The 16,120-nt window shown below is 56.7% G+C and overlaps 4 protein-coding genes across 4 annotated transcripts; 2 read left to right on the top strand and 2 right to left on the bottom strand.

The window, feature by feature from the left end:
- Nucleotides 1-316: 316 nt before the first annotated feature.
- On the bottom strand, nt 317-1,920 carry CONPUDRAFT_168660 (NAD(P)-binding protein; the record flags this gene model as incomplete). The annotated part of the gene is made up of 9 exons (XM_007775059.1): nt 1,757-1,920; nt 1,456-1,675; nt 1,376-1,394; nt 1,221-1,326; nt 738-1,157; nt 669-677; nt 510-614; nt 401-455; nt 317-342 (listed from the first exon to the last, which is right to left on the bottom strand). Exons 2-9 carry the CDS (start codon nt 1,505-1,507, stop codon nt 317-319), a joined length of 792 nt encoding a protein of 263 aa, XP_007773249.1. The 5' UTR covers nt 1,508-1,675; nt 1,757-1,920.
- A 266-nt stretch (nt 1,921-2,186) lies between these two features.
- CONPUDRAFT_130378 (WD40 repeat-like protein) lies at nt 2,187-5,692 on the bottom strand (the record flags this gene model as incomplete). Its single annotated transcript, XM_007775058.1, has 8 exons — nt 2,187-2,395; nt 2,472-2,750; nt 2,855-2,956; nt 3,031-3,072; nt 3,179-3,211; nt 3,308-4,445; nt 4,581-4,636; nt 4,721-5,692. The coding sequence occupies 8 exons, from the start codon at nt 5,690-5,692 to the stop codon at nt 2,210-2,212; spliced, it is 2,808 nt and encodes a 935-aa protein (XP_007773248.1). The 3' UTR covers nt 2,187-2,209.
- Nucleotides 5,693-5,811: 119 nt separating this feature from the next.
- Nucleotides 5,812-9,012, top strand: CONPUDRAFT_130377 (aldehyde dehydrogenase). The gene is made up of 13 exons (XM_007775057.1): nt 5,812-5,933; nt 5,983-6,048; nt 6,102-6,426; nt 6,482-6,759; nt 6,839-6,877; nt 6,944-7,334; nt 7,417-7,712; nt 7,789-7,863; nt 8,060-8,115; nt 8,188-8,247; nt 8,310-8,348; nt 8,475-8,547; nt 8,667-9,012. Exons 3-13 carry the CDS (start codon nt 6,301-6,303, stop codon nt 8,803-8,805), a joined length of 1,572 nt encoding a protein of 523 aa, XP_007773247.1. The 5' UTR covers nt 5,812-5,933; nt 5,983-6,048; nt 6,102-6,300; the 3' UTR covers nt 8,806-9,012.
- Nucleotides 9,013-12,420: 3,408 nt separating this feature from the next.
- On the top strand, nt 12,421-15,063 carry CONPUDRAFT_76477 (uncharacterized protein; the record flags this gene model as incomplete). The annotated part of the gene is made up of 10 exons (XM_007774755.1): nt 12,421-12,553; nt 12,791-13,035; nt 13,074-13,181; nt 13,628-13,852; nt 13,969-14,075; nt 14,223-14,268; nt 14,532-14,555; nt 14,611-14,722; nt 14,800-14,809; nt 14,919-15,063. 10 exons carry the CDS (start codon nt 12,421-12,423, stop codon nt 15,061-15,063), a joined length of 1,155 nt encoding a protein of 384 aa, XP_007772945.1.
- Nucleotides 15,064-16,120: the final 1,057 nt, after the last annotated feature.

Genomic DNA, 16,120 nt, shown 5'->3' with positions numbered 1-16,120 from the left:
TCTGAATCCTACACTACGCGGCCGTAATCACTGTACCATCGAGGGCTGGCACTAGGTTTGATCATTATTCATAACTTGACGTACGGTACTGATCCAGCTCAACATTGGACACTACTCTGAATTATACGCCCAAATGGGACTGTACTTTAAAGTAGGCTGGCATGAAGTGTCGCATCCTTCGTCCGTCAAAACCAATTTACGATCGGAACATCAACAGAAAACCCTGTCGGACACATTGTAGACGACATGAAGATCATACACCAGACTCATAGATGATAACATAGCAGTGCACATTGGACTCTCAAGAACCGTTGATTTACCACTGCTCATGAGCCGGCCTCACTGTTGTAAGAAGTTAGTTATTGCTACATACGGAGATCGAAAGCTGTATAGCACTTACAGTCGAGCTCCCAGGTCCATGAGGAGCAGTCCTGCTTGACGAGATATTCGTACGCCTACATAGACTTTAACGCCATCTGGACGAGCACTCGAATAAAGCTCAGACTTACCTCTGCAATGGAGCTAGGGTCCAAACGCACGTTCGCGTTTTTGACATACTCGGGGTCATTTTTATGGGCGAATTTCTCGGTGAGGATGTTTCCGTCAATAATAGCCTGTGTCAATACGAAGATTAGCCTTTCCCGGGGACATGCATAACATTGCCTTACGTGTGCGACCTGGTAAAGCGCCAGTCGTAGTCAACGCCAACGAGTCCTCTAGTCAGCCGAAACACGCACATGGATGTTCTGTTTGCCAAACTCTTTTGCCAAGCTCTGCGCCAGCGCCCGAATGCCGTGCTTCCCAGCCGCAAACGCGGCCGTCTTCTCGGTGCCCCTAACGCTCGCGGTCGCACCCGAGAACAGGAGCGTGCCCTTGGTCTGCTTGTCACCAGCCAGCCCGCCCTCGGCAGCCGTCTCGGGCTCCTGGGCGGTGAAAATCTGGAGAACCTCGTGCGCAAACGCGAACGCGCCGGCGATATTGATACATGTGACGGTGAGCACATCCTCAGACGTGGTCTCGAGGAAGGGCTTCCACACGGCCGCACCGGCGTTCCAGAGGGCGACGCGGAGGGGCGAGCGGGGGAAAGTGGACTTGATGCTCGCGAAGGCGGATTGGATCGACTTCCCAGAGTACTCGTCGACGGGGAAGGCGGCCACCTAGATGTACACGAAGAACGGGTGATGAATGTGAATAGCACACTCAGGCACGTTCGTACGCACGTTAGCGCGGCTCGCACCGCCGGACAACTCGTCTTTGAACTGGTTGAGGGCGTCTTCGCGCCTGGAGATCAAGGCGACGGCATAGCCTGCCTTTGCGAAGAGGCGCCTATTGTACGATCAGCTTCAGTAAGGAAGGTTCGACGTCACTCCCTTACGCTGTCGCTGCTCCAGTGCCTGTAGTGAACCAAACTACTAGTCAGTAACTTGATCATTGAGCATGGTTCACAACACTCACCGGAGCCATCTCCAATTCCTGCGACGACAAAAAGAGGAAAAGTGCTAGACATTTTCGATGATGTAGGTTCAAGCTCTGCCAACGGATGTTCAGATTCTAAAGAGATGACGCCCGGTAAACTCGCTCATGTTAAATACCCAGTGGGACCTAGTCAGGGGCATGCTTCGGTTTGCGATTGACGCAAATAATGAAGCGTCGGGTTCCGAAATCGATCACCAGCCTTGTCAGGTGTAAGACATAGCGTCAGGAACTGCCTCGAATGCATTTCATACGCTGAACTGCGTCTGCGCTGGGCACTCACCGTGATCATGACCTCTACGTCACCCTCGAGCCGACCATCGATGCGTCGTCACCCATTTCGTCACGGCGGATGTTGATGATAGTGCGTCCCAGAAATTTTCGGGGTCTCGGAGTAGGAAGAGTGAAAACGCCTTTTGCAGGAGATTTGTTCGGACCCGGAAATAGAAGGCAGTCTATGTTTGGTTTCCGGGACTCAGAGCTTGGAGCAACTCGCAGTTCAGAACATTATAGCTCGGATCAGGGAAACGCGGAAAGACAGGGGCTCGGCTGTATAGCCACGCACTCGCGCAAGTCTGCAGAATCGGCGGGTCGCTGCTACAAAGCAATACTAAACATACGTTCGCACAGCTGTGTTTGCTTCGACTAGTTTTCACATCTTACGCCCTGTAGATCCCAGAGTGCCAAACAATCTCGATTAAGATAAAGACCCATATGACACACGTACATGGTGTATTCACCGACAAAAAGGCAAACAAGCACATAACGAAAGCGGGCTCAAGCTCCCATCTTCGCCCTCGCTCTCCACTGACGGCGGCCTTCTGACCCGTCTAGACTGCGTTGCTGCGGGCGAAGACGGCCCGCTTCTGCCTGACTGTGGCAGTGTTGAACGACGTCGACCGTATCCAGAAGTATACCGGCGCTAGAGTCACGCACACACGTCAGCGTAAGCAGCAGCAGTACGATTTAAGCTGGGGAGCTAGACCAGCCCGACGCACCATCCCAGCTCCACCCGTCTGAACCTCTGACGCCCGTTCTCCTCTACATACTACAGCAGAATCACCGGCAGGCGCCCTGGTACCTCCTTCAGACACAACCGCGGATTTCCTCTTTGGAGAACCCCTCCCTCCGCCCTCTTCCCGACTCCGCATACGCATCTTGAACTTTTCAGCAACAGCACCAACCGAGCGCCCAATGAGCCCCCGCCGTCTCGCGCCGCGGCGGGGGGCAGTGGCCAGCTCGGCGCTCGCTCGGAGTCGCACAGGCATTAGTTCTCTCTAAACACAGACACACACACACGTATCAGTCTCGATCTCCGCTGCTCACAGCGAAGCGGAAACAAAAACAGGTGCGGAGGGACGGGAAAAAAAAGGCCACCGACCTTGGGTTCTGCTGGCCCATCAAAGTCGTCGTCGTCGAAGAAGCCTCGGTGCGCGGGAGCGGCGCCTCCGTTCGTGGCGGCGTTTCTGGGCGCAGCGGGCATCTGGAGCAGTACTTATTAACACCCGTGTCGACGTTGGTATAGGCAGCTCAAGCGAGTCCGAATCAAAGACGCACGTTCATGAAGCTCTCGTCGTCGTCGCCATCTGCACTATCTGACTTCTCGAGTGACGCATGCGCCCAAGCAAAAAAAAAAAAAAAAAAAAAAATCGCACGAGACGCCAACGTCAGCGAGAAAACCCGGTGACACCGATACCGCACCCACCTCGTCCTCCTCTTCTGAACCGCCCTCGCTCGCCTAATCCAAAAAAAAAACCAAGTTCACAATAAAATATGCCCGAATCAGCAAGCGCACACCGCGAATCGTTCAGCAGCAAAGAAAGAATGTACACACCCGGGGAAGCACAACACGCCCCGCCTCCACATCCCACACCCACAGCGTCCCGTCCTTGCATGCCGTCAGCACGCGCTTGCCGTCGGGCGAGAACACCGCGCAGTCGACCTCGGCCGCGTGCACGAGCGTGCCGATGCGCTTGACGTTGACGTCCGCGCTGCCGTTGCCGTCCGCACGGGCATCACCAGCACCGGCAGCACCCACCGCGCCCGCGCCCGTGCCCCATATACACACCGCCTTGTCCCGCTCCACGCTCCCCAACAACCGTCCCCCATCGGACGCCCAGTCGACGCACCCCAACGCGCGCGCCGAGCGTCCGCCTTCTTTCTCTGTCGTCAGCAGCGCCCGGGCGTGCGTCTGCGCCGCAGCCCCGCTTGCGATGGCCCACGCGCAGACGCGCCCATCGCGCGCGGTCGAGAGCACACTGGCTCCGCCGTGCGCGGGGCCGACGCGCACAACGCCGCCGCCGCCGCTTGTTTCGTGAGTGAACGGCCCGGCGATCTTGTGGCGCGTGTCGAGGTCCCATACGCTGACGGCCTTATCGAGCGCGGACCCGGCCGCGAGCCGTGTCGTGCGCGTCTCTTCTTCCGCGCCGGCGCGGGTATCGGTGAACGCGAAAAGGCAGAGCGAGGTGTACGCCCTGCTGCGCTCGAGAACGGCGACACACGTCCCCGTTCGCGCGTCCCATATCCGTATACCGTCTTCGACTTCATCTTCGTCGTCGGCGGCGGCGGCGGCGGCGGCGTTGTTCACCGCAACATCCACAGCGCAGCAGCTCACAACGCGCTCCCCGTCCGGCGCAACCCTCACATCGCCCACCGGCCCCTTGTGCCCCCTAAGCGGGCTCCACGCCGTCTCCTCCCCCTTCACCACACCACCGCCCGCATCAATCGCCCACAGCCTCACGCTCGCGTCCACCGAGCCGCTCACGAGCAACGCGCCGTCGCGCGACACCGCGAGCGCCGTCACGGGCCCCGTGTGTCCCCAAAGCACCGGCGCGCCCTCGGCATCACCATCCGCCTCCGACACGCCCGTCGCGGCGTTCCATATCCGGATAGCGGTGGCGGGTCCGGCGGTGGCGAAGTGGTGCGCGTCGGGGAGCCACGCGAGGGCGGTGGTGCGCCCGTATGCGTGCATGCTGTGTGTGATAATCGGGTGTGGCTATCATTATGCTGTGATAGGATGACGGGAACTGGGATAAGGGGAGCCGCAATGGATTGGGACGGGCGAGGGAGGGAGGGAGGGAGGGGTGGGTGGATGAGGGTGGGCTTACCCTTTAGCTGCGGACGCTTTGCGCGCGCGGTCGCGTTTTGCGTTCTCTTTGGTGGGCTGTGTATGTGCATAAAGGCGTGATCGCGCTCGGTCAGCGGCGGTTTCTGGCCCTGAGATACGTGCACTTGGATATGGACTTACGGGAGGAAGCAGCGCCTTCCCCGTGCCCGCGTCCCATACACGCAACACGCAGTCCACGTCCCCGGTCGCGATCTGCTTCCCGTCGGGAGAGAACGCGGCGGTGAGAGCAGCGTCGTGGCCGTACAGCGGCCCGAGCACGATTTTCTCAGTGGGCACGTCCCAGACGCAGACGGTGCGGTCGTCCGAGCCCGTTAGAACGCGCCGGCCGTCCGCTGAGAACGCGACGGACGCGACCAGCGCGCTGTGCCCCCGCAGAGGGCCTTTGTGCAGCTTGCCCGACGCGGCGTCGTGTATGCGTACTGTGTGGTCGCTGGAGGCGCTCGCGAGCAGGGTCCCGTCGGGGGAGAAGGCGACGCAGCGCACGGGGGCTTTGTGCCCTGCGATGGGCTCGATGGCCAGACGCCTTTGCTCTAAGTTGAAAACACGGACGAGGCGGTCGTCCGAGGCTGTAGCGAGATGCTTGCTGTCTGGCGAGAACGCGACGCATCGAATGGCGTCGCTGTGATCACGGATAGTGGCGAGACACTCGCGGCTGACCGCGTCCCACAGGTGGAGCACACGATCCGCCCCGCCGCTCGCGACGAGCCTGCCGTCGGGCGAACACGCGACGGCATACACCGCAGACGCGTGGCCCATGCGCTGCTGCCCTGGGACCAGCACCTCCTTGTGCGTCTCGGCGCTCCACATGCGGACGGTGCCGTCGTCAGATGCGCTCAGCAGTCGTCGGTTGTCGGGGGAATACGCAACTGCCGACACGCGCGCGGTGTGGCCCTGTAGATCCGCGCCGACCTGCTGCAGGCTCTTTGCGTCCCATATGCGCAGGGCGCCGTCGGCGTGGGCTGTAGCGATGTGTTTGCCGTCGGGCGCGTATGTGAGCGCGTGGATTGCTCGGGCGTGGGTGTTGTCGGGTGGTGTTTCGTTGGTAGAGTCTGATTCCGATGCTGGGGACACCGGAGAGGGTGGAGCACTCATGGGCGGGAGGCGAGACGGCAGGTGGTTGGCGGTGGTTGAAGTGAGAGTGGGATATATAAGCAATGGCTACAGCAAGGGTGCACAGGAGAGGCGCTGGGGGCATGTGGGCGCTTGTTGGGACCGTCCGCACATATGGCTATCTTCTCGTGTTGTTCGAGGAAGAGACTCTGCCGTGGGAGGTTGTTGGTCCACCATGTCTGCCCCGGTCCATTTATCATCCATTACCTTTGTCCGCAGGCTGGTGCGAGCATCGTTTCATTCTTGTCGTGCTCGTTGCTGAAGTCAAAAAGGTTGCATTTCTCGGGCCCCACACAACACCGGCAGCAATAGTGGACTCAGATGCTGCTTTGTCGCCAGTTGGTGCTCGATGACGACCTCCTATCGCCACCCATTCATTCATCGTTGACAGCGGCCAACTTACGCTCAAAGGCCAGACAGGGAGCGTGGGTAGTGGGAAGCGCCCATGACCAAATCTTTCCTTGCACGGACAATGTCTTTCCAAATCCCCACCCCGTTATAACCCAACGCCCCATCGGCCCTCCGCGCTCACACCCTCCCCTTTCTTCCCCACTCATCCTCTCGTCGACAGGCTTGAACGCTCGTAAAACATGGCTACCCCGTCTGCTACGAATGGAAGCACCAATGGACACGCAAACGGAACAATGAGCGTGGACACCCCTAGCTCGAACGGAGGCGATACCTCGCTAGAAACACCGCTCGAGGACATCGAGAACGTTCGTCCTCTTCCATCTTTACCAGCCATCGAACACTGACCGACCTGACACACAGTACCACACCCTCCTACACACCACCGCCTCCACCACACACACACACCCGCTCGCCTGGCGACGCCACCAGCTCCTCCAGCTCGCGCGCATGGTGCAGAACCACGCCAACGAGCTGTGCGACGCTCTGTGGGCCGACATGCGCAAGCCGCGCACCGAGGTCATATTCACCGAGATCGGCGCCCTCGTCCAGCGCGCGGTCAAGAGTGCCGCGAAGCTCGAGGAGTGGACAAAGGAGGAGCGCCCGAGTGTGGGTGTGCATCAGGGTTCGTGGAACGCTACGTGAGTTTTTGTTCTCTGGTGTGGGGGAAGATAGGGGCGATCTTGAGTAACAGTGCATTGATACATCCGTGGTGCATAGAATCTACAAAGTCCCCAAAGGCGTTGTCCTCATCATCGCGTGCGTCTCTCCCCGCGTTCATCCAACCACACGCACATCCTAACCCCCCACCCCACCTCACTCAAGCCCATGGAACTACCCCCTCATCCTCACCCTCCAGCCGCTCATCGGCGCCCTCGCCGCCGGCTGCTGCGCCCTCCTCAAACCCTCCGAACTCGTCCCTACCACATCCGCCCTCCTCGCGCGCCTCGTATCCCAATACCTCGACCCCTCCGCCGTGCGCGTCGTCCTCGGCGGCGTCCCCGCCGCGACCCGCCTCCTCGCGCTCCGCTGGGACCACATCCACTACACCGGCAACGGGCGCGTCGCGCGCGTCGTCGCCGCCGCCGCCGCGAAGTTCCTCACGCCGCTGAACCTCGAGCTCGGCGGGAAGGGCCCGGTGTGTGTTGATCCGGCGTACGATGTTGATTTGGCGGCGAAGCGGATTCTGTGGGGCAAGGTGAACAACGCGGGGCAGGTGCGTTCTTCCCTCTCTCTCCGTCTCTCTCTCTCTCTTTCTCCCTTTCGTGAGCGGTGCTAACGCGACACCACACATGCAGGTCTGCGTCGCACCGGACTACATCCTCGCGTCCTACACCTCGCTCGACACCCTCGTCGCCTCGCTCCGGAAATGGTACGCCGCGTTCTACCCGCCCTCCACCGGCGGCGCACTGCACTCGCGCGAATACGCATCGATCGTCTCCGACGCGCACTACGCGCGGCTCACGGGCCTTCTCGCGCGCACCAAGGGCACGATCGTCATGGGCGGCGGGACGGAGAACAGCGCAGAGTGGCCGAGGCGGATCGAGCCGACTGTGGTGGTGGGTGTGCAGGGGGACGATGCGCTTATGGAGGAGTGCGTTTGCGTTTTTTTCTCAGTTCTCGGATTTTGAGAGCTCAGCGCTGATAAATGCGCTTGTCGCGTTGGGTAGAGAGATATTCGGTCCTATTCTGCCTATCATAGCGATCGACGCTGTCGACTCCGCGATCGACTTTGTGCGCTCGAGGTACGTTCTTCGTCGGCCATGTTAGTGCATAACACTGACTAAATAACATCTACCCCTGCCCGCTGCTCTCTCCCATCCACTCTCCGCCCCTCTGCTCTCCGCCCCTCTTGTTCTCTGCGATGCGCCGCGTCTAATATGGTCCCCCACGACTATCCGACTATCGCCGTCTGCCAACACGATGATCGCCGCCGTGCAGACCAACGCCGCTCGTGCTGTACATGTTCACGGAGGACCCCCTGTTCAAGCAGCGCAGTACGTACTACGGTATTGGCTGACACCGCTCGAGCGGCGCTGACCTTACCCTTGCACTTCTGTCCGCGGCAGTACTCAATGAGACGCGGAGCGGAAACGTTGTTTTCAATGATGTGTTCCAGCAACTTGACGGTGCGGTGCTCTTTGTTCGTTGGAGGCGATGGCGCTGATTTCGAGCTGGCGGTGGTGGACAGTTGACGAGCTTCCGTTCGCGGGCGTGGGTGATTCTGGCTGTACGTCCCTCCGCATTTCCGTCGCTTCCTTTGTCTTCGCTCCGTGTGTCGTATCGTAGAACGGAACTACCGCTGACGTCCCTTTCTTTCCTTCCTTTCTTTCTTTTCTTCTTTCCAAAACGGCAGACGGAAACCAGATCATGGAGTACACCTACCAAGCATTCACGCAGCTCCGGAGCTCGATAGACATGCCGATCGAGTGCGCATTTCCTCCCCTATCTCCTTCCTGCCCCCCTCCATTCCCAAGCACCGTGTACGACGTCCAACTAACCGTTTCCCGTCGTATCACCGCCCTCGCCAACCGCCGCGCACCAACAGCGCCGAACCCGCCCTGAGCGTGCGCTACACCCCGCGTGGTGAGGACGCCACGCGCATCATCACGAGCGCCGCGTGGCAGACCATCCCGCCGAGCAGCGCCCCAGCCCCGGCCAAGAGCCAGTCGTCGTTCCCGTTCTAAGCGTGTTGGTCTCGGCAGGGTCCTGCGATGAGGCTGGGGGATGTGAGGCGAGTATTGGGGTGGCTGTGCACAGGGTACTGTGTAGATTTGGACTGGTTCGCAGATCTTGCAGAGGCTCGATCTAGTGAGAGAGCGCATTGACTGTTGATCTGTACTCTGCGGATCCCAAGTATGGAGATCGTTTATGCATTATTGTGATCCATTGCCTGCCTATACCGCGGACTCGCCGCACCACACGCGCAGCCACCAGCGTATGGCCGAGAGCTCACATTGGACGCCACCCTGCTCGTGATGGATTTGGCGCCCGACAATACTAGAAGCTCGCCAGCCCAGGTGCTTTACCGACTAGCATCCTAGGCCTCGTGTCGCTCAAGGAACTCGATATTTGGGGTTCAAACGTTCAAAGCGTCGCGTCCTCGAATCCTGCGCTTCGGGTTTCGCTGAGGCTGATGAAACGCCGTCTGGACAAAGATAAGCTCGAAACGTTCGTGAAATGCAGTGCGAGGATGTAAGTATAGGGAATCTACAACCCGTGGACGCTTGTCCAAGTAAGTATAACCTTGAACTCCGTGGAGCTCGGATGAGGAGCAAGGTTTTTTCTTTGCTAACTTTAGATCGGCAGCTTGGTGATGTGTGAGCGGTTTTGGATAGCTCAACGCGTCCAGCTAGGGTTTGAGCGAGTGCTGGTGGGTACAGTGGATCTATAACAAGGTGTGCCTGGATTCTGGCGTATGAATTGTGGGATATCGGTGGGCATGTTACGTCTCGGACCGGTGAAGCGACCGCGAGCCTGTGGATGGTCGAGTGAGCAGGACCACTGTGTGCGGTCCAGAGGACGGTGTACAAACTGGTGGCCGTGCTCGCTTGTGTGGTGGGCATCAAAGAAGCATCAGCTAGTTCTTTGCACAAAGGTAGCGGTGGCTAGGTGAACTGCACCATATTATGCATGCGCAAGAGAAGTGGACGGCGAAGCATGGGATCCGAGAGTTTGGTTCGTCCGCGACGTCGCAAGCGATGATATGGAAGTGAATGGACTTAAATCGCTTCTAAAAGGCGATTTGGACCTCCTGAAAATACCGATGAAGCATCCCAGTGGCAAAGGATTCTCACTCGATCGGGGATGTCGATGAGATAGCAAAAGGTTGAGGGCTAGCTATCACTTCTGGCCACCGCGCTCTGGACCCGCCAGTAAGCGATTCTTCCTTTCCCTATCCATCAAAAGATCGTCTGTGAATTCGTCGACAACCTCGGATGTGCATCTTGATTCTAAGCTGACGTCGAATGGACGAGGCAAATTCAGATCCTGACTCGGAGCAAAGGGCCTCCCAAAGTCGACGAGCCGCTTTCGAGCTGTTGGCTGCATCGACTAAGCAGCGCGAGAAGTGGGGTAGCATATTTGAGCGCTTACATATGAGCGCTGTGAGTCCCGTAGTTCCAAGGCAAATAGTTTAATTAGCCTCCGTCTTTCTCTTACTCGGCTGTGAGGTTGAGCTTTGTGGCGCCGGGTGTTCGCGATCGGGACATATCCGTGCAGCACTGGCGCTTGTGGTTCTGATGTGAATGAAAGCCTAAAACGTACGCCTAAGCACACCAATTCCACAGCCAGTGTCGAACTTCGTAATATCGGTGCCGCTGATAAAAACAGCAACATATAGTTTCACTACTTATTCAGAGTTCAAAAGCTGTACTGTACCTAGTGTGCTGACTCGCTAATGCATAGCTGGTTTACTACTTGGTCAGACCTGAATAATGGTGCCGCGAGTTTCTAGATGTAGTTGTTCTGGTGAGTGTTCTTTACGGTGTGTGTGTGTGTGTGTGGTTGCTTATTATATCCCTGGTGTGAACTACGTGAACGACTCCACACGCTACTAGATTCAACATCTCTGTGAACCTGAGCCTTACGATTGATTAATTAAAGAAATTCAGAATGATGAATATGATAACAACAACTTGGGCCGTGGGAGGGGACGTGACGGAAGCAGGGGCAGTGTCTAGCCAAAGATGGGACAAAAACCTCGGCTTCGACGCCTACAAGTACTGGAGCTCTCTTGCTCCACTGATAAGGACATGCTATCGCCTTCCTTCCCCGCATGTCTTGTATCGGATCGTAGGCGTCAGAAAGTACAATGATTCACGGCAATATCCATCATGGTAGTGGAACTGAACATCAACCCTACCCTATTACTTGTCAACGACGCACGCTACTCTTGTCCACGCTACTACCTACATGTCTTTCGAATCGATATTCGCCACCGATCTATCCCACTTCACGACACTGGGACAATGGCGTTTTCCGTGGCTGCGGCCTCCCCTTGGCGCGCCAACCCGTGAACAGAGGTCATGTATCGTGACTGGGCTTGGCCGAGCTGGATATGGTTCAAACAGCGAACACATGGATCTTTGGACAGCGGGCTCCATGTCTCGTGCGTACATTTGATTGAATTAAACCTTCGCGGTGGCTTATTTGCCGTGTACTGTATCTGTACTCAGCTTCCTGTATTACCTTCTTGACTGCGCACGCACCTTCTGACTTGAGCATAACCGATGGCAGTGGTCGTGGTCGCGGGCGGTGTTTAACCCATGCTAGACAATCAGCCACTTTTTCTGCGTTCTTCTCATCATCGGCACTTGACCGGCGCGACCCTAATGTAACCCTTCGTTACAGTCTGTTACTTACAGCAGGAAGAGAGCTTGGATGAGGTGCAAGATATCCAAATTCATCCGATACCGGTGTCCTCTGCCTCTTGGTTCTTTCTGACCGACGGTCGGCAGATGCAGCGCCTCAGAGATAAACGCTTTAGACGCAGCAACAGAGCTAGAGAGAGAGAGACAGCGTAACGCGTTGATGGGCGCGGGTGCCTGCCCCACAAAGCTGTGCCACATTATGAGGCCCCGCCACTCCGGCTTATCGGGAATGCGGGGATCGCTGCTCATTGACATCGATCTAGCCGGCTGACAGGATGCGACACCTCTGTCTGTGACTACCTTGTCAATATCAGCGTATCGCATCATGTATATCTGTCATTCTGAAGGAGAAGCTCGAAGGCTGAAACTCTAGCGTCAAATACTGTCACATTCACCACAGAATGTTATTAACACTGGCCTCGCTTTCTGATGGTCTTCGGTTCTCGACGCCAATATCAGAATTCTTACTGCGCCTCCCCTTTTACCAGCGCCCTTACCTATGCTGCTGCGCTGTCCCTTTTGTTCACATACGGATTAGTTCTCCTTGGGTTGTCCGCTCACGCTCATACACTTGGCAGTGGCTGACGGCGAGTACGCTAAAGACCTTGATATTGTGATGGCCTACGTCAGTCCTGGACGGTTCCGACAGAATTTAGATTGACGTTACTATCCATGCTTTGCATTGATACCGCTCTAATGGTACTCAGTGCCCTAGGTTACTCGTAGACAGTGCAGTGCTTCCATAGATATATACCTTGCTGTAGACTCTCGAAAGACTCTTCTAGTGGACCACCCATCTGGTGTGGCTCCCCTTGGCACTGTCTCTCGCAACCGCCTCGGATTACGTTACGTTTACCAAGGTAATGTATCTGATTTCCGGATTTAACTCGATACCAGCGCCTACACAACTAGTTCTCGTCAACATGCCATATGACCATCCAGTACCCACGGAACATCCTGTATACGAACAATCCCGCCAGGAATCCCGCCGTCCCTGTTACAGCCACTAGGATCCGCTTGTTCCGAGGCAGTCACTGGGGTTACACCAGCCGCAGAAAGCAACGTGCGTGTTGGTGCGTTCGAAGGTTTGTCGTGATTCAACGAGGTTCATGGACAGAAACGGAGGCGTACGATACAGACGTCGGTCAGGTCGAGGCTCAGCCTATGTGTTCCTTGTCTTCGTTGATCGCTCTTGCAGTCCTTGCAGTAATTCAGAGCACAAAATAACCACGCAAACGAACTCAACGTCTCCTGGGCCTCAGCCCATCAAGGGTTGAGCCAGCCTGAGCCAGCCTCCAAGTCCGTCTGTCTGCGAATCGCTCCGCGAGTCGGCAGAAGAATACGCCGGGTGGGCGATCACATGCGTTCATCGTCATCGCCAACGCGTCCAACGTCCGCGTTATCGATAGGAACACAATGTCACGTCCTGCCGCGTACAGGGAAGAAGATGTTCTCGGATGGACGTCTTCCGGAGGACTCGGGGTGCGAACATCGGGCTCGAGGAGTTCGATGCGGGGGTTGCAAGGCACGACTGATAGTGCCAGCGTAAGCGGTGCGATCATCGATTGAATTCGATTCGATAGACGTGGGTGCAAGTGCGTGCGGGGAATGTGGAGACTTTCCCTGTGGAGATGGGGAAGAGAGCTAAGCGAGACGATGCAGAGGAAAGAAGAGAAGAGTGGGGAAGAAGAGTGAGCTTAAAGATATCTACGCGGAGGTTAATCTCTGAGCTTCGTCGGGTCCGGAGTCAACTGAATGGTGCTACGCACCAGTAGTTATTCGTTAACTGCGACCCGCGAACGGTAACCTTCCGCGAGGCGTCTAGAAACGGTTTGCGAGCGTATGCGTGCAAGCTTCGTCCACCTTATGGGAGCTGTCGGAACCCTCTGACATCTCATCGTATGAATTGAAAACCCCATACGTTGTGCCACTCTCATTGTCGGGCGAGGCGAGGGCACGGACAAAAGCATGGACATGCGTGGGGCAAACCTGAGGCGAACCAGGTCCCGAGCTTCAAGCATGGGCTTTATCGATGCGATAAACGATGCGCATTGGAGGAAGCTGAGGATGGATGGGGTATGAATCCAAGAGACCAAGGACCAGAACGCACGAAAGGCTCAAGACGCTTCGGCCCTAGGCTCCGGAAGGCTCCGGACCACGGCCCGTGCCTATCCGCACGGTCTTCCTGAGAGCCGACCTCTCGAGTGCCTTCATGAGCCTTCGGAATTGTCGGCTGCAAGTGGTAGACCTCGAAGCCCCGACTCGGATCAAGGCCGCCTGTGTGGGAGGTACAGATGTAGTGGAACGGTCGCTCGAGCCTCGAGAATTAGGTGGGAGAATCGTTTTGAACAGACGGCGCGGAGTGTGTCGATCCAAGCTCCAAAGTCTGAGGTATCCGCATTCCGTGTGGCGGCTGCACAGAACGGGGCGAGGTCTGGCGAGGGCCAAAAACGAGTCACCACATGACACTGGCTGCAGGAACGGTGGATCCAACTTCACGGTATGAGCTGTAACCTGTTGCAAGGAGGAGAAGCCAAGCTTGCACTGGCAAGAGAGCTGTCATACGCGTACATCAACGGCTGTAAGTAACATGTTTTGTATGCATGTTCGACGACGATGGGTACCTTGACATGATCGCCCTTTTCTGTGGACCAGATTGACATCGCTACGTTCACTTTTACGTCGGGCTCGGCTGGCTTGACGTCAAGCACATACATATGGACCTTTGGCAGGTGCAGCTCGGATCACCACGCTGTGATTCTGGTCCAGAATGTTCGAGTGAGTTCGGCTCTCACAGAGATGGGAATATACGAGTCCTTGTGCAGTAAGCTGCAGTAAGCTGCAGCAAGTCTCGCGGGACTGGAATCGGCAACAGTTCCCCCGGTCCCATCAATTTTGATACGAGGATGCAATAAAATTGTAGTCGCGCGGATACTGCATCAATCCCAGAGATCGACACATCATTTGTCTTTCTTTTTTCGAATCCACACGCGCTCCGAGTATGCTTCGGCAACCTTTTCGCGTCGCTGTCGGGTTGCTAGGATGCACGGGTGGGAGATCCGGAGGTACGCTCAGGCTCATGAAATCATGCACGACCGCGCGTGAGGCGCGCATGGCAAGGGGTTTTCAGCTGCACGCGACCACGCGGCGTCGGGCAGCGCCGGGAAAAACACGTCGGCGAGCTGGTGTTCGACTGGTGCACAGAGCGTCGACCCATTTCCAGTCTATAAAAGTATGTAAAAAAAGCTAGTACCGTCAACGTGAATTCAGAGGTAGGGTGAATCAGCTTCATTTTTTTTTTGTCTCGAGGACGATCTCGGTGAGTAAACGCGATTCTTGGACGTACTGCCGTACTGTGCACACAATACGGCCGACGTCTACCGACGCGCATCATGATCGAACCCCCCGCATCTGTCATACTTCCCCAGCTGCGTCACGAAGAGCTCGTGCGGATGCGCTTCCGGATCCCCGCCGTTGCTCGATGCTCGTCATGTTGCCGACATGCCATGGCTTGCCAGCGAGGAGGAGAGTGCGGGAGCACACGAGCAGGCGAAGAGTGCCTGGTTTAAATAGAAGCTTCGAGAGCGGGGCACGAAGCGAGCGCGTCGGGCGCACAACAACAGCAGCATGCAGCAACGCGCCAGACGGCAAACAATCGTGAACGCGACGATGCATCACCGAGCCATCAGCGAAAAAGTGACTTAAAAAGGTGCGTTTCCGCTTTACAGACGACGTGGCCTGGAGGGATGTGCTTCTTTTTCTTCTTTACTTCTTCTGCAATTTACTGCGTAATTAGTAAAGAGAGAGAGAGGAACGCATGCAGTGGTTCAGTGCCGCATCACCAAGACATGCAGCCTTCGTGCCGAGGAAATCCTGGGACGTATGACATGACGATCAACAAACGATCAACGCCACCATGTGTGATCCTGAGGGATCCGGGGGTGTCATCAATCAAGATCCCTCGATGACAATAAAGTCTAAACAGACACGCGCGCGTTTTTCAAGTCCATCTCTCATGCGAATGTTTTCCTATATCTTTTTTCTCCCTTTCAGCTGATCTTTGAGCAACTTCATCCGTTACTTGGCGCGACGACTGAATTCTGATTGTGACTGCGGTCCACATACTAAAAGCACCTACTGTGGACGAAGACATATGAAAATGAAAATCCATCGATCGTCCGTACGGTTGCAAACGCAACGTAACGACCGACCCAAGACCGACCAACTGTCAGAGCTGGCGAGCCAGGCCGAGCCTGCATTTTATGTGTCTGGAAGGGAGCTAAGCGAGATGAAAGATGTGCGTCGCGTTTGTTTCGTTCGTCTTTGCTCGCTTGTCGTCGCTCGCTTGTGAAGTTCGTGCCTGAGCTCGGTTCTGCCTAAATTGCAGGCGTGAGATCCGGGGTTGCAGTCAATGACGTTGCTATTGCCCCGGTATTGCAACCCGTGGGAATGCTAGCAAGCATATGCCATCGGGCGGCGTCAGAACACTTGTTTCAGCATGCACTTGTTTCTCGCCATTGGCCATGGCGTGCTCAGATCTTGTTTTTCCATTTGTCTACGCCGTGCGGTATTGTTCTCGCGGTGGGGCACGGCGCGAACTCCGGTGTGTGAAGGAGCGTGCGACGGTCCG

This window comes from Coniophora puteana, assembly GCF_000271625.1.
Source record: "Coniophora puteana RWD-64-598 SS2 unplaced genomic scaffold CONPUscaffold_13, whole genome shotgun sequence".
Classification (NCBI taxonomy): domain Eukaryota; kingdom Fungi; phylum Basidiomycota; class Agaricomycetes; order Boletales; family Coniophoraceae; genus Coniophora; species Coniophora puteana.
The sequence above is the reverse complement of the archived record's forward strand: the minus strand, read 5'-3'. Positions and strand labels throughout refer to the sequence as shown.